The 26,364-nt window shown below is 41.8% G+C and overlaps 1 protein-coding gene across 11 annotated transcripts in view; it reads right to left on the reverse strand.

Annotated features, from left to right (window-relative positions):
• Positions 1-26,364, reverse strand: part of RBFOX1 (RNA binding fox-1 homolog 1) — a 1,183,000-nt gene that overhangs the window by 894,250 nt on the left and 262,386 nt on the right. For all 11 annotated transcript variants that reach the window (XM_036392503.2, XM_054516557.1, XM_054516565.1 and 8 more), the window contains exon 3: positions 11,013-11,045. In XM_036392503.2, the coding sequence (XP_036248396.1) occupies positions 11,013-11,045 (33 nt within the window). The remainder of the gene's footprint in view (positions 1-11,012; positions 11,046-26,364) is intronic.

Below are 26,364 nucleotides of genomic sequence, written 5' to 3' on the forward strand. Positions count from 1 at the left end.
CAGCAAAAGACATTCACTGAATCCAGAGCAGGAAAGAAATTCTTGTGTTACGTTTGAAGTGGAAGAATGTAAAGTCTGCATAAAAATGTGATAGAATTTAAAAGATTGAACTCTTTGAGCTCCTCTAGATGGTTTGGATCTACTCTGAATTCTTCAAATCCTACTCAGGACATTCACTGTGTCCTTTGGGAACAAAGGGCACTAAGGAAGAAGGAAATGAGATACAGCAAGGAGAGCAATTTTCAAACCAACTGCTGGGAGTTACTCTGTTATGGAAACCCTGTGAAGATGATTCTGAAGATTTCAGCCTAGTCCCAAAATCATAAATTCCCAATCCAGCAGACAATGTCCTTTAGTTAGAACACTTTAGTAATTCAGCAAATAATTCATCATACAATAATTCATTATAAAGTAAATAAACCACTCCCACACTACAAGTAATTGAAAACTCTTTATCAGACAGAAACTGAAATCATGTTTTAGTGGCAGAGAAATGTGGAACTGCTGGGGAAAAAGGTGCCTTAACAAGCAACAATACACCCCAGGCTGCCTCTGTCACCTGCCATTTCCTGAGGTGGAAAATGCAGATCTTCCCTAAGCAAAGGGGGCTTCCCCTACAAGACAAGTTTTAATTATGACCTCTGAGAAAACTCAAGAAAAGGAAATATTTTGGCTATGCCTTGCTGATCTTTCTTCCCAGTTGCCATGACTGGGGAGGAGAAAGGCTCTGTTTCACCCAGTGCCCCTCAGCTCCACCTTCCCTCCAGCACTCCAGGGTCTCTCCCAGGTTTACTCCTCTATTTCCTCTGCAGTGCTGGGCAGCAGCTTCTCTCCTTTTCCCCCTGAAGCAGCTACACCAGGTACTGCTCTTCACCTTCCCCAGCTTATGCAAAGCAGGAGATGGAGAACAATGCTGATTTTCCCTTCTCCTATTACAGCAAAATGAACATTTCTCCAAGCAACCACAGCAGTTTTAAATCACCTCAAACCCTCCCTGGGTTTGTACAGAACATGTGTTTCCTAAACGTGTTTGGTGGCTGTTAAACATGAATGGGAAAGCAAAATATTTTAGTACTTCAGGCAAAAGAATGAACCAAACACACACTGCCTCCAAACACACCCTCATAATTCTGGATATTTACCTTTGCAGTGAGTGTTGCTGCTTAGAAAATTGGGTTCTAAATGTACAATGGGAATGGGCAGCAGCACCCTTCCACATCTTCCTGGTGAAGTCCCAACCCAAAATGCTGCTTGGCTCACAATTGCTTTATCTGTGAATAGATGTTACCTATGAACATCTATTTTTATAAACACATTATTTCCCCTAAACATAAACCCCTCATGCTCTCTAAGTTCTGCATCAATGTGTTTGTACTGATGGAAACATTTCCCTTTGTCCTGCCCTGGAGTTTATTGTTTCTTTGCTCCAAACTCCTCACATTCCATTCAGAAACTTTCCCCAAAAAGTTTTTGCTCATCTTGGGCACAATGTTAAACAGCAGTAAAGATTTAATTAATAAGAAATCCAATCATTTCTGCATTTTCACATACAAATTAAAGCTGTTGAACTAAATATCTGATGGAAAGACATCTGGTTTTGACCAGACACTGCAGTTCCAAGGCTGAGACCTTTTCCTATTTAAAAGTGACCTGTGGGGATTGATTATTAACAATTTAAGCTCCTCTTTCTCTCCCTCAGCTTCTGCCACCTCCTACCTAAATTGAGATCACGTTCACTGCTCCTCAAACCTGGCACAGTCCCATTAAGGTCCAGCTCCATTAAAGTTTATGAAGCTGTGCCAATTTCCCTGGCAGAGAATCTGGCCTGTGCTTTGTTTAAAGGTTATAAGCCTTGCCTGCAAATAATTCCACAATTCCATGTGGAATTCAGCTACTCTTTAATTTTTACAGCTGCCCATGTCAGCCAAAAGGTCTTGTCTTTAGACTCTCAGTGAGACTGAACAATGAAATTCTTAACCACCTTCCAGTATTCTTACAGGCTCTTAAGAAGGGAATTTTTATCATGCTAATTTACATTGTACTTAGGAAATTTCATATTTTGCCCTTGCTGCTGTAAATTTTTGCTCCATATCAAGAGAAAAGGAAAGGTTTTTTTTCACCAATTATAGAAATAAAATAAAAGGCAGAAGTTTATTCACTCTACTTTTTACTAAGAGAATTTCCAGTATAGGTTTTCAGTGTAAGAACTGAATAACTACCTGTACTCCTGCTCACCTGATTTACAACAATTAGTCAAAGGAATGAGAACAGTCCCCAAACATATTTCATGAGGTCTGAGGATGGAAGAAAACTTTGGTAAGAATCAGAAAGAAGTTACTTTAAAATATCTGGCTCCTTATTTTAATCAGCTAATGGTGAATATTAATGTACTTTCAGCTAAAACTTCCTTTTGATGTTTTCTATAAGTACACTTCTTTTGTTAACCATGTACTTCATAAACATGACAATTGGTGCCCATGATTTTTCCCAGCACACAGCCAAGGAATACATCCAATTTTAATGGGAAGAGCATGCAAAGGCCTTCTGAATGTTAGTCCTTGCAGAAGGAAGAGATTTATCTTCAAACAAAGATCTACTTAAATATGTTTGTGACAGCTGAGGCATTTATCTCCAATTCTTTTTGCCTCTGGTGTGCCACATTGCTATTTTCCCCACAGCAGCATGCAAGAAGCAAACTAAGATGTCATATACATAATACAGAGATAAAAAATGACCCTATTTCCATGTCCATGTGATAAATGGAATGAAAGTTCAGTGAACACATATTTGCACATTAATTGAACTGCATGATTCTGTCCTGTTCAATCAAGTCACTACTCTGTGTACCACAGGAAATTTTTCCCCCTGAACCATTAAACCAACTTTATTGCTTAAACACATACACACTTTTACCTATTTATCTTCCTGCCTTGCCAAGATAGAAGAAAAAAGTTACCTCTGCATATTCCCATGACTGAAAACACATACACAGGAATTTATTTATTACTACATCACATCACTGTGATGAGAATCTGAATTAAGTGTTGCTGCTCACTGTAATAATCAGAGAACAAAGATATGTGATCAACTTTCTTCACCTATAAATATTTAGGTGAAGATTTGGGCTTTGAGAATATTAAGTTTTCCCTAAGAAATCAAGTTTCCTTTAGTTGATTTAATCATCAAGATCAATATGGCCCATCTAGAGCTGTGACAGTGTGATACTCCTGAAATCCACAACTGAGGACTGACAGAAGTGTGATTAATACAGCACTTTAAAACCTCCATCAAAACACATCCAGCTTCTCCCACAGGCAGTGAAAACTCACAGCATTCAGCAAGAGGATGTGGAAGGGAAGTAAGAAACAGAATCAATAAACAAAGTGCACTTTCAAGTCAATACCAAGCCTTTAGTGAGACAAGCTTATATTCACTTCTGTCACCATCAAATTCCTGATGCACTTTACTGAAACACATTCTGGAGACACAGGTCCATGAAATGTGTGTGTTTATATCTCCACCCACAGAAAAGGCATGCACGATGGCTCACAGCTGGCATTATTAAATCTCATTTTCTTCAGAATTCTCCTAGGAGTCCTGTCCCAACAGGTTTGGGCAGGGTGGGGGGGTGCTGGTAGGGATGTAATCTTTAGATCCTTGCGGGAGAATTCCAGCTTCAGGCTCGGTGGTTGAATCCAAACAGCCACATCAGCCTGGGGAGCTCTGGGTACAAGATTTCCCCTGCAGGAGCTCACTCTGCAAAGGGCAGTGACACCCAACACAAAGCCAGCCTTGGGTCCCCCCTGTCTGTGAACAAAGGGACTGGGCAGCCTTTGGGTGAAAGAAGGACAAAGAGAAGTTTCACAAAGCAGACCTCAAAGGAAAGATAGAGGCTCAAAAAAAACAAACCACACAAACAAAAAAAGCCCAAAAAATCAAAACCAAAACAAACAAATAAGAACAAAAAACAACCAAACAAAATTTAAAAACAGGAAAAAAAAAATCTAAAAAACCAAATCAAACTAACAAAAAATCAAAACAAAACAAAACCAAGAACCAGACCCCCAAAACACCTAGCCCAGTTAAAAGACTGTTTGCAGAGATAGAGGCTTGCTTTATTGGGGAAGGTTGTGCAACTTTGAATGAAGCAAATGGGGGTAACTGAATTAGTCCATGAACCATTTTCCATACATATAATAAAAAATATCCCAAGTCTAAAGCCCATGTAGGCAACAGAGTCTGAGCTACCAGAGGCACACGTAAGAACCTGCATGTTATAAAGCCATAAAGACTTCAGTCAACAAATATTCTGCCCTTGTTTTGTGATCCCCCTCCTAGGAGCACCATGACCCACCTGGGCCCTCTTCAGGTTGTGCTGGGACCCCTCAAAAAGCACCTTTTGAAAAGCCTACACAACCCAAGCTTTTGTCACTTGACCTGAGCAAACTGAGTAATTTATGTGTCCAAGTCCAACGGGATGACAATTAAAGCCCAGTACTTATTGAAAGAAATGCAAAAGGAAGGCTAAAGTTCCAATCATAGATATATTATAAATGCTCTATTCAATAATATATAAGCAGTAAATTAGACAACTGGTTGTGTTTAAACTGATGAATTGCACAATTCAGTCTATCTGGGGGTTTATGAAAGTTTGTAATTTCCATTCATTATCTTTTGTTGAACTACTCGCTTTGCAGTGGTAGAAGCTTCTGCTTCCATGAGTAAAGTAGTCCCCAAACCATAAATTATATCCTACAGTTTTGACATCATTTATTTTCATACCATTATACATGCCAACCTTTTGACTACTCAAGATCAAAAGAGTTGCTCTCCAGGCTCATATTTCACTATAGCTCTCATATTTTATGCAGCAAATTAGGTTTTACAGTAGCAGCTACAGCAAGACTGTCTCTCACACTGCACAGCTTAAAATTACTGCACAGGATTTCAGAGGGAAGGAGCACAATCCTGGAAATTCATGCTCAAGTTAAAAATGGATGAAAACTTTGTAAAGTTTTTCTCCATCCATTTTGTGTAGTCCTTTTACATCTATATGTAGCTAATGTGGCTAAACCTCAAAATTTTAAAAGGAAGGCAGGATTCTGCCTTTGGAAATAAAAGTTGGAGGGGAATCCATCAAATCCTGATGAAGGCAGGTATTTGGTGTGTTCAGGGGGGGCTGCACCCCAAGCACATCCCAGGGTCACCCTCCAGGCACGCAGTGCCATGAATTTCCTTCCTGCCACGTTTGCAATGTCCATATTAACTTGTCAGGATAATTGCTCCAGCTGGGAGCTCCCATCACTGCCAATCAAGGCTTTATTGGGGATCTGAAGACACAGAAGGTGCTCAGCAGGATTTGTAAGGGACACTGAGTTACCCAGAGATGCCTTTCACTGGGAGTTCAGACCCTTAAGCAGCTTGCATGATTGAAAAATACTTTTTAGTGGAAATAACTGAAGGCACGACATCAAAATCCCAACTTCTGCACAGTTACAACTGTTCAGTTCTAAAAGCTTGAAAATTAAAAATCCTTTTCATTTATAAGTCTTGATTTTACACTTGAAATGGTAAATATTCTTAGGTATATTATGCAGAATTATGGCACCATTGCACAATTGTCTTTTTAAGATAAAGTATTGGTACCTATTTATACACAATTTGTGACAGCTTGATTTAGCCAAATCTAAAGTGATTTTGACAGACCCAGCAAAAATTACAATCTTACTGCAATAATTATCCTTTTGATAAATTCTGAAGTCCCACTACAAAGTCCCACTACAGAGATTAAAATAATCAAAATTATGACTACAAGGAAAGCTTTATGCTATACCCCTACAGATATGTAGTTTTCTTTAAAAGCAAGTATTTTCTTGCTAAGGATCCTAAAGATAGGAACTTTAAAAATTACTAATAGCCAATCCTTTATTAGTCATCATGATTGATCACTCCATGCCTCGATCCACTTGGAGGGAAGAGGGAATACAGAGCTGGGTAAGATTAACAATGCACAGCTTCAAGCAAAAGCTGTGGCTGATGCAAAGTATTGATGCACCAGAACGAGGAGAAGCTGTAATCCACTCACTCATCCTGAAAAACAACCTGAAAATAGAAATGGAAATGTCTCCTGTCCTGAGCACACACATCCCCTGCAGTGATGGCACACGAGGTCCTTGCATGTTAAGTGTGCTGGGGAGAATAAAGTAGGGCAGGGAGGGGAGGGAGCTGAGTGACATGTTTTTATCTGCTGTGGGGTTTTCATACAGCACCTGCAATTTACCCTGACAGCATCCAGCCAAGCATTCATCTCTCCCCAGATAAAGTTCCCACTGATATCATAGTTTTCCCATAGAAATCAATCAGACAGCCAACAGGATTTAAAAATTCCTCATGAGCTAGCAGAGAGAGTTCTAAGTCTAGCAGGACCAGAGCACACTGCAAAGCATCAAAGCAGTCACTATAGGACAATATTGGTAGAGCATATTTCCTGAGCAGGAAATCTGCTATCTGTTTACACACACACCTCACTGACTCCTTTTCCAAAAGGAATGAGTTCACCTTGGCACCAGGAGTGGGCAGCAGAAGCAGGTATGGTCCTGCTGGCAGTGAGACCCCAGCTCTGCTGCTGCCTCCCCATGAGATTCCTTCATTTCTCTCTTTCTGCATCACCTCCAGAGCGTGTCAGACACTGGGCAGAGTGTGCAGCACAGCCTGATGGGCTGGGGGCCCCCAGGAGCAGTGCAAGGCAAGCAGACAATAATATCAGCCAGCACAAACCCTTCACAGAATCACAGAATCACCAGGTTGGGAGAGACCTTCAAGATCATCGAGTCCACCCCAGCCCCAGCCAAACCCTGGCACCCAGTGCCACATCCAGGCTTTGCTAAACACACCCAGGTATGGGGACTCCACCACCTCCCTGGGCAGCCATTCCAGAACTTTATCACTCTTTGTGTGAAAAACTTCTTCCTAATATCCAACCTGTATTAACCAACCTCTATATCCAGCCTGTACTTCCCTTGAGGCTGTGTGCTCTGGTTGTGTCAGTGCTGCCTGGAGAAGGAGCCCAGCCCCAGCTGAGCACAGGCACCTTTCAGGGAGCTGTACAGAGTGAAAATGTCACCCCTGAGTCTCCTTTTCTCCAGGCTGAGCACCCCCAGCTCCCTCACACCACCCCATGGTGGCCTTCAGGCTGTGTCTGCCATGGACACCGTGCACATGCATCATTTACATCACTCCTGCAAACACATTTCCTGCCCACAGACAGGGTTCTCACACACGTTGTACAAATCAAGAACAAGTGAAATTGCCTGTCCTGTCAGTGGATTCTCCTCTGGAGAATCCCAGGGAGCAGCAGAGGGTGGAAGAAGGGAACCCATGAGCTGCCCCTTTTCTGAACACGCTGCTCCCCAGCCTGACCCCTTCCTGCCACATCAGGGACATGGGGGGCTTAACAGTGACATTCCCTGGTCATCAAGGACCTGCTGGATCATTGGATAAATCAGCCACACTTTTGTTATCATTAGAGCCATATTCTCCTTATTATTCTGAGGTTTCCTGAAAATTGTGATTTATTAACCTCCTTGGGCTTCGAGCTGATTTTGATTCCATTTTATTGAGACATATTGGCACCCTTTTCTTTATGAGAGTAAAAAATAGGCTGCCTTGACATCCCTCCCATTAAAGCAGGCAGAGAGCTAACACACAGTTATGCTGAACTTGTATTTCAATCAGGCATGACCTCTCACTTCTCACAAGGCCTTGAACTTCACTGTATCATTTATTCAAATATTGCAGAGGAAAAGAGGAATCACAACAAGCTTTCTCTGTTCTATTTTGGTAACACCATTTGTTTCAGAAAAAGAAATTATGCTTTGCCTAACATAAAGATCATTTATTCTCACTGCTAATTAGAAGGAAGAACACTGGAAAGTCAAATAGTTTGCTGAATGAGACATCTTTTCATGGGGAAAAATGTTCATACAAAAAACAATAGAAAGACTAGATGCCATATACCTGTAATAGCTAAAGTTAGCAGAATGGAAAAAAGGCATTCCTCAAACTGTTCCAGCAAATTACATGAAAACTTATTTTATTGTGTGTTATGGGAATTGCTACAGTCTACAGCTGTATTTGAGACTGATCTCAGGCCCATTTTGTAATTGTATTGACAGAAACTGCTAATCTGGGTTTGAATAAGAATAAAAAAAAAATCTGGGTTTGAACAAGAAACCAGGGTAAGCTGTGATAAAATCTTAGTGTTTGACTACCTATGCATAACTTATTCCTTTTTAAGACGCCTCTAACATGCATACTTACAAGACTATGACCCTAACAGACACATTGTGGGCAGATTTGGCAATTATTTTTGGAAGGCTTTGCTGCCTACAGCTTTGACTCTGTCACTATTTGTTGTCCCTTTGTGTTAAATGATGGAAGGAAGGTCCTGGGATCACTTGACAGCTTCCTCTCGCTGTTCTCATCTCTGTGGTGCTATGTGGCAACCAGCATTTAGAAAAAACCCAGCTGGTTTGTATCCTCCTAAAACATTCAGTAGCTGCACAAACACACTAAGTTTTCATCCAGACTTCATACAAAATTTAGTAAAGGAACACGGCAGTGTCACCTAAGAACAAAGAAAAAGGAATAAACAAATTTCAAGACTACTCAGATCAACAGTTCAATAGCAGAGTAGAGGCTCTGATAAAAGATTTTAGAAAACAAATCTAAGTGTTTTTTACTCAAAAGCAGAGCAGAGAGCTTCCACACAAGCACTCCAGCAGCAAACAACAGAGGAGCTCTAATGAGACAAGACCTGGCACAAAGGTAAAGCCAGAACAAGGGGATCTGGGGCTGCACCTTTCTCAGAACAGTTCATGAAGACCCAAAGGTAAAGCAAAATCAAATCAAATCAGGCAAAACTCAGGGCCACTACTGTCAAAGCTGAGGAAATGTCCTGTGTGTCCTGTCATCCCCACACTTATGGAATGCCTCAAACCCCAGCAGAACTGTAGTGCTGTGCCCATGTGGCTTTCGGGAAGAAATTTTGGGAAGTTTGCCATTATGCCAAAGGAATTCATCAACCAGCACTGCATGCCTGTTATCTTTTTATTTGCTGCTTTATGTGAGTTACTCCACTGAACTCAGTCAGACTATTTCCCTACAACATTGATGCCCTCATGAAGGAAAATATTTAATTACCCTCTACCTCCAATTAGGATTTGCCCTTTACTGGAGAACTTTGGCAATCCTTCTGAGCACTTCCATGAATGGGAGAAACAGCACCCAACCATAACCTCTCACACACAATCTGTGCCTACAAAGTCAGCAGCCCCACAGGCTGGGGCACAAACCTCAGCTGGTGAGCTCTTAAAAAACAACCAAATGTGTTAACTCAAGGTTTTGGAATCAATAGAGCACCAAACAAACAAATCAGTTCAACCGGCCAACACAGAAACTTGCAATATTCCCAGAATTTTACACACACAAGAGAAAAACGTACATGAGAACATTTGACAAATAAATAAGAAAACATTGCATAAAAGGCAGCAGAGTCAATAGCAGTACCCACACAGTGAAAAATCTCAGCCCCCAAAATCCCATTACAAAACAAGAATCTGAAAATTACTATTAGTGGACTCCTAATAGAACAGCACCAAACATTTGAGCAGTGCAACAGTGAAAAAAAACAGATACAAATCCTACTCCTGAAACTCCCTGAGACAAGCCAAGTATGCAATTGAATCAGACCAGCTAAATTGAACACTGATATTACAGTCTCAATCTAAATAAAAATGAATGATCTCATTCTTTTGCAGCATGCAAGTGAACTCGTGTTCTTGTTCTTTGAAGTAATTAGCACAGTTTATCTATTCTCCTTAATAATGCAATTTAATTTACCAAAGGTTCATATTAAAAATTTATCCAGCAGTTAGAGTCACCTACACATTTTGTCACAGTTAAACATTGGCTTTGGAGCACACCACAAATTCCCTACTGTGAGTCTGAGAAGGGCTTCACAAGGAACACTCTGAGCTTCCAACTGATGTTACAAATAAATGACTCAGGCACTGTGCACCAAATTAAAATATCTGCCAGTCATTACAAGCACAGTGACTTGTTCAGGAGAGGAAAATGCATTTGAACATCTTTGTGCTCACAAAGCATTGCCACTTCTCTTCAGCAGTCGGTTACTCCAAACATACTCCAGTAATCGGCATATTTGCACCTCGAAGATCACCTCCAGACCATTCAGAAACACTCACACATCATGAGGAAAGCTGACAAAATAAATGTGAGCCCAAAGGATCGAGCTAACCAGCAGCAATGTCAAGCACCTAACACACAACACTGCTGACGGCTCTCCAGAACTCAATGGGAGCTCAGCACAAAATCCAGCTGCTCTCCCATGCTCCAGCCTGTTCCAGCAGCTCATGGCATAAGAAGAGTGAGGCAAAGCAGCTCATGTGGAGGTGGACAGAACATGTGCCAAGCCCCAGAACCACCTCTGCAGCAGGAACAAGCCTGCTTGGCTGAGGAGCCAAAATAAAGCATCCAAGATGAGCCCTCCCATCCATTCCCTGCTGGCATTGCCTTTGGTCACTCTGGGAGCATCCCCTCACAAAAAGGTCTTTCTACCCATAGAGCTGCACTCCACTTATATCAAAGGAGAAAAAGGGAAGGACACAGGGCAAGGTCAGCTTGAACCTTCTCAGGGTGGGAAATAAAACACACACTGAACAAACCTTGGAATTGTGTGGTTTTGAATGCCATGGAAACCTTCAGAAAGACGTGCACAATGGCAAAACTTTCCCAGAAGGGCTTTATGAGCTTAAATGTTGTTATACCATGACCAGATTTCCAAAGATTGGCTCGTTAAGCACTAGAAGCAGCACAAATGTCATCCTGAAGTAACTTAAACTTTCACCCCAAGATTGGAAGCAAGCTGGCCCCTCTATCAGAAGCACTGAGAACTATTTAATATTCCACCAGTATAAGACAGAATTTCCTACCTCAGCTTTGCTGGCATCCAGCGATGTCAAAACCTGAAAATTACAGGAAAAATGCATTAGTATTGATCCAACAAAACAGAAGTGGGATTAATTGGCTTTTGAGGTAACTGACATCAATTGGTTCTGATGGCTTGAAGGAACAGAACTGAAGAGAACTGTCTTTCACACTGAGACTCTTCACCTCTCATGCACATCAGGAGGCAAAACCAGGCATTAATTAAAACAGCAAAATTCAGGAATATTGGGTAAAAATCCAGGAAATACACCAAGAGAGAACTGGGAAAATACATCTCTATTTTTACTAATTTTTAATTTGTTGATGACAAGCAATGCAACCATAAGCATTCCAACCCAGACACAATTCCCAGGACACTCTTTGAAAAGAGTTCAGTTCCACAGTGGTAGAAGCAACACAGTCTGAAGGCCTGAAGTTCCATGTGGAGTGGGACAAAGGCAGTTTGGCCAGATCCCTCTCACTAGGGACAGTCTGCTGGCTGACTTCCAGCAGCCAAAGCTGCCCTGAAGCACAGACACCACTGAGCTCTCTGCCACCCCAGGGTTACACTGAGCTCAGCTCAGGTCAGTGCCCAACACCAGGGAAATACCAAGTGAACTGCTATGGAAAACTGCACAAAATCCACTGCTGGAAATAGAGAGAAATTCATCGTTTATAGCAACTTGAACAATTTATCATTTAAAGCAACTGAAACATTTTAAGAAACATACACACTGCCATAGGTCAAACAACAGACACAACGTTAATAAGCTCATATTAGACTCTGAAGGCTGTTTAACCACATTGTGAGACAAAAATCTTTGTCAGAACTTTACGTCCCAATATTGTCACCACTGTACTAGGTTGAAAAGCCCTTAACAGTCTCCTCACAAATTCCAGATGACACCTAGCTATAACTCTGTCTCCAGGAGAATAGATCTTCCTTTATATTGGTGTTAATCATCACTTCTAAAGGACATCCCCAGCTCTCCCAGGCTCCCAGGAGCAGAGGAGGAGCACCCAGCCATGACCCTGGCTGAGGGAAGGTGGAGGGGAGCACAGCCTTTATTGAACAGAGCTCAGCCCGCACAGCAAAGGAGACAATGTGTGTGCAGAGCTGCTGTTCAATGGGAGACATCTGTGGATTCATCAAAAACTTATTCCAGAGGAATTTCGGAATGGAAATGAACTCCTGTCACATCACAACCCAGCACCTGCAATCACAAACAGTTATTTAATTTAACCTGATTCAAACCCAGGTTCAGCTCTATTTGAAATGTGTATCTTTGTCACTAATGGGATTTTTGAAGCTGTTCAAGAATTTCTCTCACACAAGCAGAGCTGACCTTATTTAAATTCTATTTTTTTACAAACAACCTATCTCCTTTTTGCTGTTGTTGTTGCTCCTCTTCATCAATATTTTTTGGTGTTAGCAGTTATTTTTCCTTTCCAAAATAAACCATACAAAAAAAAACATCTCATCCATTCCCTTAGGTAACTCTGGCAGCATCCCCTCACAAAAAGGTCTTTCTACTAATAGACTCATAGAGTTACACCCCACTTGTATCAATTTAATTACATCTTTCTTGGAGGGAAATTACTAAAAGCACATATTGCAGAGGATATACCAAAAACCTGTCTTAAAGCAGCAGAATTTGGAGGGGGGCTTCCTGAAGCTGCCATAAATCCTGCTCTAAACCCTCTGTCAAAGGTGCCTATCTTCTCCCTCCATCAGCTTTGCAAGAAATGTGAATAGAACTGGACAATGTGACTATTCCAGCCAGAACTCACTAATACCTTGCAAGGCAATTACTCTTCTGTTTTAATAATTCACCCTAAGTGTCCAAAGACTGTATTTCTCTTTTATATTTTTGTACCTTCCTGGTGCTTTACAGTCACCCGGTGGTCAGCTGGACCACTGGACATATTATGTCCCTATCTTTCTTCTACACGTTATTGTCTGATAAATCCCTGCTCAGCAGGTGAATTCCAGCTAGTTCTTAGAAGCATGACCTTTTCCTTGGTATTACTAACATTAATTCACTTTTATTTCAGTCTGCAAGCCCATCCATCTCTTCCTGGATAACACACTCTGTGTTAGCAATTCCTCCCAGCTTTACATTTTTATCAAATTCCATTAGCACATTCTTAGGCCAAGCATACTAATGAAAAATTATCAAACAAAATGACAAATAACACAGTGACACTGCAAAGAGAGAAGCTTTCTGTGGCCCTGGTTCAGCAGGTCAGGGTGCCAGGCTGTCGCAGCAGAGTTTTCCTGCTGAAATCTGCAGCAGCCAGAGCTGCACAGCTGAGAGAACATCTGCACCCAGGCTGGACACAGGGGCACAAACAGACACTGAGTTATTCTGGGAACTCTGCAGAATGATCCTCACGCCAGAGGGATTGTGATCTTTGATAGTGCACTCACCACTGCACCAAGGGAGACAGAGATGGAGTGTTTCTACCTAAAATAATGGCATTCCTCAAGCTAATGTTGAATTAATAAACAGTGAAACACATTCATTTAATATTATGGGTCAAAGAGCACTCATTAAACTAATGGGCTGACTATTGTTAGTCTGTGAAGACCTGACAATTATCTAAAAGCTTTAACAGTGATTTTTATTTAAGTTTATGTGTCTTAACGCAGTGAATTATCATTCCATCTGTATGACTGATTTCTTCCTCCCCCTCACTCCTACCCCCGCTCCTGAAACTTGCAATTTCTAGCCCAGCAGCTGCATCCACTGTCACCTTTGAGGAGCAGTGAATGAAGACATGGGAGCAGTGTAATGGGGATGAAAAAGAGCTGCAGCTCCAAGCCAGCCTGTGCTGAGGCTTTTGAGGAAGTGTCTGTGTGTCACAGTGTGATCACTCAATTAAATCCACTGAGAAGGCACTGCCAGCTCTCAAGCTCCTTAGGCAGAGCTAAGATCTGCAGCCAAGCCACCCGAGACACAAAAGCAATTTATTCTCCCCCACCCCAGGCAATGCAGGGCCAGAAGCACCCGGAGTGATGTGTCCATGATAAGGTAATTATTGCAGAAGGTGGGAATGGGCAGAGCCCAGGGAGGAGCAGAGAGGAGAGCTGGGCTGCACACAAGGTGTGGCCCCATCAGCTCACCTGATTCCCCTTTACAGATCCCCTTCTGCAATTGCCCACTGCTCTGCCCCGGGATTCCTGTGAGGGATCAGCATTTTCTCTCTCCTGCTGCTCCCCCCGTGACATTTGATGCCCCAGCTGAAACCACAGCAATTTCACCAGGAGGAATTATGGCTCAGGGGAGGGATCCTTGTCTCTCTCACCATAATCCCTCCGTAACATAACAAAACCCTGGGTTTATGTCACTTTCCCAAGCAAGATACAATTTATTCTTCTTGTGCTACAAGCTAGATGTGACACAAAAAACACCTTTAAAAATGGCTTTTTTGCTATTCCTGGAGCTTGTACTCAATGAAGAACTTGCCATTCTACATAAGGAATCCTGCAAATGCTGACAAAAACATGGTGATGACACTGCAAAAAGAGTCTTTTAAACGATGTTTACTGCTTTTAGCATTTAGAAAGGTTATATCTTGAGGAGCATGCATAGCTCCTCTCTCCAGAATGAGCAGAGGACAATATTTGCCATTCTAAACCAGGAATCAAATGGCTGCTATTTGTTGCATATCTCAACACAACGCCTTACCAAAAAGAAATAAAGGAAACTCTCTTAAATTAAGAAAGCTCCTCAAACATGAGACTGGACAGCCTATTTACTATCAACTTTTAATACAAAGTACAAGAAATTCCCTGTGTCAAAGCTCAAAGGAAAAAAAAAACAGGAAAAAAACTGCAAGGTAGACATTCCGAGCCAGGATTCTCATCAATCCTGTGCCTGAAGACGAGTTGATAATTTCACTGAACTGTCCCATCTCACCCACCCCAGTGTGAAGCCCCTTTTTCTGTTCCTATTTTTTCCAAAATAAAAGACATTTTCCTAATTTCACCCTTGTGCAGGATCCCTGCTCCAGCAGAAGCACAGCTGGCACTGCAGGAGGGCTGAGCCCCCATGGGATGGGGCTGTGTCACCACCCTGACACACAAGGGACAGGGACTGCTCTCACTCTGGCAGGGTTGTTTTGTATTACTCCTTTAGTTTTTTGGTTTGTTTTTTTTTTTTTTTAATTTTTCCTAATAAAGAATTGTTATTCCTACTCCCATATCTTTGCCTGAGGGTTCCTTAATTTAAAAATTATAACAATTCAGAGGAAGGGGGTTTACATTTTCCATTTCAGGGCAGGCTCCTACCTTCCTTAGCAGACACCTGTCTGTTCAAACCCTCCCTGTGCTGAGTGTTCCTCACTAGCTCTGACTCCATGATGTGAGCAATTACCTGTGATCTCACTGCTCCACTGTGATAAACAACAGCACGAGAACAGGAGAAAGCAAAAAGATAAAACCAAACCAACCAACAAGCCTTTAGGAATATTGCAATGGGTTGTCATCCCATTGCAGGTGTTCCATGCTGCTGTCTCCTTATGACAATAGTTCCATACCTTCTTGGTGTTTCTCGTGGGCAGCTCCTCACAGCACTGACTCTTTCCTCTTCACACAGGAGCCACTGACTCCAGTTCCCTTCTCACCCAGCCACCCCACTCTTTTATAGCATCTTCTTCTCATTGCTTACACCTGGGGCCTGTTAAAGTCAGGCCTGCTCCTGATCTTTGATAATTGGCCCAGCTGCAGCTCCTTAGGGTTAAGATTACTTTCTACACTACCTTTATTTCCTTATATTCTACCCCCCTACAGCAATGTGCTGTCTGGCACTTTTAGTGTTGACAAAATTAGAAAAATAAGCTAAACCATATTGTAATATTTCACTTCCTAAAGCACTGTGCCTTTGAAACATGGAATTCTAATGCGTCTTGCCAAATTTAGTGAAGTAATCATGATAAATATAGCTATAAATCTAAATTGTTCTTTAAATGTATTTAAGTCTCTCTACAAAAGCATAGAAAAATATGCATGCAAGAGAGATCACCTTCTTGCTAATTCATCAGTTTTAATTCACCCCCTCGATTTCTAAAAGCAATTCTGGAAAGTGAAGCAAAATGAACTTTTACATCCCCTCTCCTACCTGAGCCTACCAAGAAGCCCCACATGGCCCTTCATAAACCTAATCCTTAATGGTCACCAAAGCTCCCCTGAGTCAGGAAGGTGGGACTTGACCCAAGAATGTTAACTCATCAAGGCTGGGCTTTTCCATTTGTGTTCTTACCCTTGTTCTGAGTAATGCTCAAATAAAGTTCTAACCTAAAACTATTTTTCTTGATTAACACCCTGGATATTTTTTTAAAACTGTCTGTGAAGGATTTAAGAGGTTTATTTATAGCAACTCCTCTCTTCAGAATATAAACAAGATAGCCAAACCGAGACTCTCTAGAAAAGAAAACTCTCAGATGGATTTTTGCCTGGGACATGAAAATGAATACCTACATTTTTAAATCCAAGATTTAATTTTTTAAAGCAAATTAAATCTTGGATTTAAAATTTGCTTTCAATTTTAAAAAAGCAAAGGGGGAGCCCCACAGAAGCTGTGAGGGTAAAATGCTGCCCTTCAGCACTTGCTCCTGAAAGCACAAGTGACAAATTCCTGGGATATCCTGCAGGATCAGCTCCCTGGGGCTTCCACAAGGCTAAACACAACAACCTATGGCTGTTACACATGAGTGCCCAGCAAAAAAATCCAATCTATTAAAGGCATACATGAATGGAATATGCTGAAGGGAGAACAGGGGGAATCAAGACTCATATTTCATAGATATGTATCTTTAATTAAATTTTGCTCAGTTTATTTACTGCTATGGATAACAGCATTAGGTTACTCCAAATTTCTGTTAACTCAGTAAGTCTACAGGCAACGACTTCAGCAGTTGGTGAAAAATATATCTGCTCTTAACTACATCCTAGTAGTGTTTGTGATGCTCAATTAATATTGGCCTTTTAAGATCTTTAATTTAAATTTGCTCTATAAATCAGTCTGCAAAATGTGGAGTAGTTATCATGGATAGTTCACTTAATGTATGAAGTCTCAGTCATAATATCATCTTTTTAAAAATTTCTGTAGTGTAACCAAATAAACTCTCTAAAATAAATAAATAAAAGGGAAAAAACTCATGAAACACTTGTTCTAACTAACTTATACAACGATTTTCATGAAACATTCTGTATATTTGTGTGCCTGGTACAAAAGAGTTGGAGGACAACATGGTTTTCTCTTTGAAATTGGAACTCACTTTTACAAAGCAACCTGACCTGCACAGAACTTCCCAAATGGCTCCTCTTCAATATTGGGAATAAATTCCATTACACTTATAATGAGGTAATGAGAGAAAACATCAATACACAATAAGTTAACCACAAACAGGTTTTGTATGCAATAAAATGTATGGTCTCTGTTTGCTGTCCTCTTAAAAGTAACCTAAACCTACTTTATCCTTACCTTTAGCAAAATATCCTCATGCACTGCTGCCTATGATAATCTTGGCAATTTCTAGAAGTCAGCAAAAGTGGGATTTCACACTTATTAGATGGTAGAAATTCATGATGCAGAATGCAACTGCAATAAACTAAATCTGAAATTCAAGGTAAACAAAGCATTTTCAAGTAAACTGTTGAGCCACTACAGCTTTTCCATGGATTCTGGTAAGAGATTATATTAATGCTTCCTGCTTAATTTAGCAAGGAAAAAAAAACCTGGAATATAAATATAAACAAATAGATCTCTGCTGATTTTTCTTTTCACGTGTCAATAACTTTGCAAGGCAAGAGGACAGAGTGAAAAGGCAGCAACGAAACAATTCCCTGACCACACTCAGCAGCACTATTAGCACTATCCATTTCACCCAGGAGCAATAAACTTACATTTTTCGGAATGCCCACATTATGCCAGAATAATATAAAAATAGATGATGAAGCAAAAACGAGGCAGATTTAGCCCTGGTGTCCTGCAGTAAGTGCTGTAATTGCACAGCAGCTCATTACAGAGAGCCAGTCCCCTGAGCCTCCCCTGGCCCAGTTAAGCAGCAGTAATAGAAAGCAGCTGTGTGAGGACATCAGGTCAGCACAATCATTAGCCCTGAAAATTGCATCCCCCTGCCCCCGTACAGCAGCCAGGCACTCACACACCATCAGCCTCCCAAGCACCAGGTCAGGCTCCAGGGGATGAACTCCACCCAGGAACTGCATTAGCAGTGACCTGGCAGCCCCCAGCAGCCCTCACTCCTGCACAATTCCAGCCCTGGAATGAATTTGGGCTGCTGAGCAGAGGACAGGCAGTGCCCATGGCAGGGGACACCCTGCACCCTTGGGGTCTCCTCGCCTCTGTTGGGGGACAGGAGCTGGGTACTGGCATTGCCAGGGCTGAGACAGCAGGGCTGAGACAACTCCCAGCTCTGCCCAGGTCATGCTGATGCCTTGGAGTGGCCACCTGGAACAGGTTAGGCAAAAATAAAAGTGGGCATTTTCAATAGATACACCTTGGGGAGTCAAAGCCTGCCAGAGGCTGCACCCAGGATGGATGATGGGCACGAGTTTTTTACATAATGATAAGTTTGGTCCATTTACACATCGGGGGTTAATCCTCCAGTTACAGCTTCAGCTAATGAAGTAATTTACCCCCAGTTTGCTCCCCCACAACTCGCTTTTGTTAATATCTTTTGGGGCCTGAGACAGTGAGGTCTCCTTGAGTTTCAGGCCTGGAGAGGAATAGTTTTATCTGAATAAAATGGGAGCACAGCAGCTGGCAGGCTATGGAGTTTTAGAGTTATATGCTAAAACTGTACAGGATCTGAAAAATATAAAAGCTAAATCCTAAGGCATCAACAGGAAGGTGATGCAAGCAGCCACCACCCACAGGAGTAGCAGGACATCCTACCATCCTACCCCCCATAAAATCTCATCTGTTGTTTGTTAAGCATAACAAAAATTTGAGTTATCCCAGATAACTCAAACAGAACAAGATGTCTCACAGGGAGCTATTTTGGCACCATGGGGTTAGCACTGGACTGGCATCTCCCAAGTGCCAATAAACATCTTGGTTTGAGGAGACATTTGACAAGGCAAGCTGGATTTCTAGCCACTGTACAACCAAAGAAGTCACATCAAACTTTCACAAAGTAGAAATCTTCCATGCTTTTTCCTGGAAATGTGTGGAGTTTGTCCCACAGGTAGGGATGCCTGCTCCATGGTTACTACCCTGGGGTTAAGTGAGGGAATTTGTGCATTACCATTATTTTGGTGGTAAGTTACATTCAACTCCTAATCCATACCATTTCTTTTGACAGCTTTAATATAAGTACCTTGATATCATACACTGTTTTATGATGTTCTAATCAACTATTTTTTTTTTTAGTTTTATGCAGTATAGGAAGTAATTCTGATTAAGATCTTCCATCTGTTATCTTTTGTCTGTTCATTTGTCTTAATAAATAATTCATCTTTATACAAGTATATCTGATTTGCCATCATTAGAGCTTGTGGGACAAAGCAATTCAATTATACCTTTATAGCTGCCTTAAATTTCAACTGTTGCCAAACAGTATTTTTCCCAGTGTTATATTCCCAGTATTTGCTGAGAATGTCCTAAGGCAGGAATGATGCATCTGACTCCATGTTCTCAGAAGGCTAATTTATTACTTTATGATACTATATTATATTAAAGAATACTGTACTATACTAAAGAATACAGAAAGGATACTTAGTCAGTGCTAAAAAATTAATGACAACTCGGGACACTTTCCAGAGTCTCCTGTGGGACTCTGAGCTGCCCTGAGGATGAGGAGCAGAGAGAACCCCTTTGTGCATTTAAGCTCCTTCCCAGAACAAGTTTAAATGAAGGTTAATCCTTCCTTAGTGTGGCATTGACATTCTCTGAAAAATTCCCCTTGCCCAGGATTTTTCTCCTGGGAAGCTGAGAAGCCTCAGAGAAAAGGAAAACAATTCTGATCTCATTTGCTTCTCCTGTGCTGTGCTCATGTGGAATGTGTTTGGAGATTGTTTACCCACAGGTGATTGTTCCATTGCATTCTGCTGGGAGTTGTTTTCACTCTTTGGCCAATCAGGGCCAAGCTGTGTCAGGACTCTGGAGACAGTCACCAGTTTTCATTGTTATCTTTTTAGCATTCTGTAAGTATCCTTTCTGTATTCTTTAGTACAGTATAGTATTCTTTAATATAATATAGTATCATAAAGTAATAAATCAGCCTTCTGAGAACATGGAGTCAGATTCATCATTCCTTCCTGCCACGGGGGCCCTACAAATACATCACACCAGTTCCCATACACATTCCTCCATCATTTCTCCCTCTGTGCTCCAGGCTGTGAGGCACAGAAACAAAGACTGAGCTTTTTGCCAGCATTCCCATGAGTTCTGATTAAAATGGAGCCTGTGGAGTCAGCCAAGCTCCCCTCAGGTTGGGATGCTCATTCCCACCTTTCCCAGGGATGAGCTCCTGCTGGGCCCAGCGTGTCCAGAGCCCCTGAGCAAAGCAAGGCCCCACCTTCATGGTCCTGACAAGATTTGGTCACAAAAGCAACACCCCTCCATCAATACCAAAGACTAAACAAGTTCAACTATGTGCTGATGTTCTCCAAATTGTTTCTCCCAGCACTAGTTCTGGCTGGTTTGTTTTGGGGAAATTAATGATGATACAGCAAGGTCGTGGTACCTCTGCTGTAGCGAGCAGATGTTGACACATTAATGCCACCGGCCCGTGCTGCACGAGCACAGAGCTGCTCCTGGCTGTCACTGCACCAGCTGAGCACAACCAAGCAGCCCAGCCTAAGAAATTCAGTGTAAAAGGCAAACCTTGGAAGAAAAGAGCTGCACTTTGCAAAGCCATCGCTCTGAATCATCCTCATCAAAACACGCCACTTTTCTCTTTTTTAAAAATCAACCCAAAGCCAGCAGAACAATAAGAAACCAAATCTTTTTCCCTCTCAGCAGCACAGACAGTTTTCAATGCCATTTGTAAGCTGCCTATTTATCCCTGACATTCACAGCTTGAGTGTACCTCCAGTTCAGGTTGCTCTCTTACACCGAGGTAGAAATAATCAAGTATTTTTCCATCTTTTTGCTGGGAGGACTCAGAGCTGAGGGTGCATATCCATGGTGTGAGATTCTCATGGTAAACTGCACAGGAGGAAGGCACCACCGTTCCCAAAGATTGCAGTCAGCAGGGAAAGCAGCACTGGGAGGGAGCAGAACTGGGGTACTTTGATGTCTAAACTAAAAGAAACACTTTCTTCTTAATAACCTCACAACAGCAACACATTTAAAACATTAAAAAAGGGAATAGATCAGCAGGATGAGAGCAGGGAGATACTTCACCAGGAGAAAGCAATGCACAGCCCCTTTACCTGTGGGGAAGTTTAAGATTTGTGGTCAGTATTGCTCAGTTTTACCTTAAGTACTTTCTTTAAAGGAATTTTACTATATTTGGGAGCTATTACTGCAAACTGAATTACACAAAAGGCACCAGTGTCCTAAGAGTTAGCTACATAAGTGCCATGTGTCAAACTATTCAGAATTTTGATTCATATTTTAAAATATGGAACTTCTGACAACACGGCAGTCACTGTAGCTGGAAATGGAGAGCAATTCTTCCATCAGCCCGGCCCCAAAGAGGGGACTTAACACCAGCACAGCTTGAAAGTCCATTTAAACTGTGACAGGGCTGTGAAAAGCCCTTAACAGAAGCATTTCCTAAGAGAAAGTCTCATCTGTTTCTAAGCTACAGCTGTTGCTCATTCAGGACTGATAGGAATACAAAATAAGAGATGGATCACTCGGTCTCAAAGGCAGATGTAAGCTATTCAAATCCTTCACTCCTGATTTCTCATCATTAGTAGGTTTATACCTGTCTCCTGGCTGTGTTTAATGCTGCAAACCCTCATCCCTGTGGGCTGGACAAACAGATTTGAAATGTCCCCAGAAATCCTCCCTCAGCACTGTGGCACCTCCAGGAACCCTGCAGGAGCCACCCTCAGAGCTCCCCTGCCCCTTCTGACCATCACCCAGAGCTCCCTGGCACACCAGTTATTAGAATTCATCACATTTATGAATACAGAAAGAGTCTTAATCCTTGGAGTGAAAGATCACAGCAAGAGATGCTTATAATTTCCTAGGGCAGGAAGAAAATAATGCAATGAATTATGTGAAATACTTTAAACATGGGCACTACTGAAAACCTTAAATTAGGAAGAAGAAAGTATCAATAAGCAACACCTATTCTCTTCAGGAGAGGATCCTCTGACTTTAAAGGCGTGGTTAAAAAGCAGGAAAATGTACAGATAATATTCTGCACATTCCAGAACTCCAGAACTTAAATCTAAGCAATATAAAAAAATGCAGCACCAAGTGGTGTCCCTCAAGGGTCCTGCAGAAATCGCTTTGTCTTTTGGAATTTTCCCTGTGCAAAAAATATTCAGAAATAAATCAGCTTTTCTTTAAGCTCTCTACTCCAGGATTTATGTACAGTGGGTGATTAAAAATAATTTAAAAGTCCATGCAAATGCTTTCCAATTACAATGTACCATTTAAACACTCTTGATCAGAAGGTTCTAATGCTGAACCAGGTGTTGTTGAAAGCCCCTTTCAAAGCAGATAAAAGCTCTCCTGCCTATGAACCCTGAGCCAGGTCCTTCTGCTTAGACCAAAGGAACATTGCAGGGCTCCATCAATCCAAGGTGACAAACCAGCAAAAAGCCACCATCAACCAGGTTGTGGAGAGAGAAATCATGTCAATATAAAATAGAAGTAAATTCAGCTCCACTTGAAGGAGATTTTAGTGGAAGTTGCTGTTTGGAAATAAAAAGAACACAAAAGCATCCCTGAAGCCCCACACAATGCCCCAGGTTAGAGCCAGAGAGGGTCAGGAACACAAAGCTGTCTGCCCTGTATGGAACTTAGGTGCTCCCCTCCAGCCTGGCTCCATTTTATACCCTGAAATTTCTTTAGTTCTGAGGGAGGTGACTGCTTTAAATGACAGAGAAGTTTACAGGTGTGTTGGAACCCAGGACATTCCTCTGCCTGCCCTGGAGGACTCAAGACCCTGGCAGGGGGCTCAGAGACCTTGGCACAGAGTCAAAAAACACCTGTGCCTTCCATTTTAACCCATGGAAAAAACTACCAACTTTATGTGAGGATTCACAAGCCACAAGAGTTTGAGTAGAATGATAGTTAATTTGTTACAGGGTAAAAAAGTCGAATTTTGGGGTTTTAGAATGGGGGTTCAGGAGGCAAGATGGAGGAATCTGGATCTGTCCTGTCCTTCTTCTCCTCCATCTTCTGCTGTGATGGTGCCACTTCTGGATTGGTTTAGAGTAGGGACACACTGTCTAACGTAGGTGATAGGTATTGGAAAATTATTGTAAATAAAGTACAGGTAGTTTTTAGTATAAAAAGCCAACACCACCCCAAGGGAGGTCAGTGTCCCTCATCCTGACCTGCCAGAGAGATCTCAGCAGGTCAGAGAAGGAATGTAAGAGATAAGAGAAAATAAACAACCCTGAGAACCAGAGCTGAGGAATCCTGTCTTCTTCTTCAGTCATGGGGCTGGGAAAAAAAGACTCTTTAACACCTCAGGAGCCATTTCAGCAACACAAAACCTGAGACAGGTGATGTTTCAGGAGCAGCCAAAAAGCTACCCCTGTATGAGAGCAGCCCAAGCTGAGCCCCCCAGGCCAAGACAAACAGTTCCTAAAGCTGGTGATGTTCAGCACAGGCCTTGGCATCACAGGCAATTCCTGCTCCAGCTGTTACTAAGAAACAAACCACACAAGAGTTCTGCTTTTCACTTCTGTACTTCTGACTAATCATCACCATTATTCCACGGGCTAACAAAGTGAGCCTGTCACCTGCCCTGTGGTTTCCCTGGCTGCAGGCTGTTTGTCACCTCAGCAGGACCTAGCTCTGCTGATTTCCTCAGGAGCCCCAGAGCCACAGCCAGGCTCAAGGAAACAGCCCCTGCCTAGAATGGAGGGGGCACAGGGGACCAGCAGCTCCTCAGGCTGCTGAAGGATAATGTGACATTACCTGCTAGAGGGAAATTGCAGCTCAAACTCTGCTCTGAATCTCGTTTTCATGGCTGAGGGAAGTTTAGACAACCCAGCAGATCTAGAAATGGCAGGAAAAGCCAACTCCTCTCCAGTCCCAGCTGCGTGGGGAGCTGTGGAGGGCAGGGCTGGCAGGGGAGGAATGCTGTGGGGAAGTTCTGCAGCACTAAATGCTGCTCTGAGATGCTGCAGGTCTTGTATTTGCAGGGTGCCCCGTGGCAGGAAGGAATGATAGATCTGCCTCCATGTTCTCAGAAGGCTAGTTGATTATTTTATGATATTATATTAAAGAATATTATACTAAAAATATTCTATACTAAAGAATACTATACTAAACTCTACTAAAGAATACAGAAAGGATACAGAGAGAAGGCTAAAAAGATAATAATGAAAACTCCTGACTCTTTCCAGAGTCCCGACACAGCTTGGCCCTGATTGGTCATTAAGTCAAAACAATTCACTTGAAACCAATGGAACAATCACCTGTGGGTAAACAATCTCCAAACACATTCCACATGAGCACAACACAGGAGAAGCAAATGAGATCAGAATTGTTTTCCTTTTCTCTGAGGCTTCTCAGCTTCCCAGGAGACGAATCCTGGGCAAGGGGATTTTTCAGAAAATGTGCCTGTGACATTGGGGGTGTGTTTGTGTTACCAGCACTGCACTGTGCTTGCTGTAAACCACTTGTCTCTATCCACCAGTGTTCCCATCAGTCCATATTGTTAATTTTTTATTTCTCAATCAAGAATTCATGGAGGTTAGTGTGACATTGCTGCAAATACCCTGGCAGCCTAGTAACTGTAAATAATGGATAGGACTCCAGAAATACCAACCAGCCTCTCGTTGGTTTGGGACACTTCAATCGTGCCTGCCCCAGCTCACCTGCCAGCAAACAAACAGGTTTCTCTCTGCACTGCAGCAAATGCCTCATCTCTCAGGAAAATTAAATGTGTCATTGAAATGGATGTAGTTTTGGTAAGTGCACACAGGGATTTCACTGTGACAGTCCTCACAAAGATGCACTGAGTGCAACCATCTCCCCTTCAGAAAGCGTTCTGCAAAATGCTAACAAATCTTCAGGAGCTCTGGTGAATTTTAACACAGTTACTGCGCTTCATACCACACTCCAGTAAACTATATCTCCCTCTTTACATTTCTGCTAATTTGTAGCATTTATTTTAAAAAAAATTCTATAATGAACAGCTACTATTGAGGGCTCATTTGCTCCTCCCATTTTCCATTTAACCTCAATGAATGCAGCCTCCCTTATTTCCTTTGGTGTTGAAAAGTACTTTTACAGCTCTACCAACGCATTTGTTAGAGTTCTCCTAATTAATTTTCCATGAACCTTTCAGCATGAAAAAGAAAAAAATCTCACATTTCTGCATGAAAAATGAATTATATTTTCTCCATTTCCTTAGAAATTTACATTCTGGGCTCATCTGTGCCACATATTCTTTATGGATAATGAGCAAGGCATCCTCACTTAGCTGTCACTGAGGCAGTGAAATGTTTACAGTGTGCACTTTGGAGATTCTGGCAGCTTAGATTCCAAGAATATTTCTTATTCACGACAAAAAGCTCTGTCCTAAATTTCTCTTGCACATGAACAGAAAAAGATTGATCTGAAGAATCCTTGAACTTTGCTGACCTGCAGTAATGCTGTTTGAAGGAAGGTTAGTTCAGAGACTTCACACTCGTGATCTGCTTCATATGATGTGACAAAGACTCTTTTCTGCCCTTAACATCCTGCAGGACTCCTTGGGAAACTGAAAATATCAACTAATGGAGAGACAAATATCTTCATTATGAGGCTTACAAACAGAACACACACACCGTATAACTTTGGAGACGATTCTCCTACCTAAATTACCTATTCTGTAACATTTTGGGGACAGATTATTGACAGGCAAAAGAAACCTCCTGCACGAATCTCACGCCAGTTCTGTGCAGGAGATTTCATTTAACTCATAAAAAAATCTCTCTCCCTAATTACCTCTCTGAAGCCATTCTTCAGCCAAGTCATAAGAATCTGCCTGTTGTAAAGATGATGTTAAGATTTCATTTCTGTGCACAGGCCCAGTCACAGGCTCACAATGACATGCTCAAGCCTCTGGGCTTTATTGAACCAGGGCCTGGGAAAAAAAAATCATCTTTTATGCTTCTTTCTTACAAAACCTCATATAGTTTGAATAAATCTTTGAAATGTAACCAAAAGAATCTCACACGAGATTGTCTTTCATTGAAGCCAT

The sequence above is a fragment of the Molothrus ater genome, chromosome 16 (genome assembly GCF_012460135.2).
Source record: "Molothrus ater isolate BHLD 08-10-18 breed brown headed cowbird chromosome 16, BPBGC_Mater_1.1, whole genome shotgun sequence".
In the NCBI taxonomy this organism is placed as follows: Eukaryota; Metazoa; Chordata; class Aves; order Passeriformes; family Icteridae; genus Molothrus; species Molothrus ater.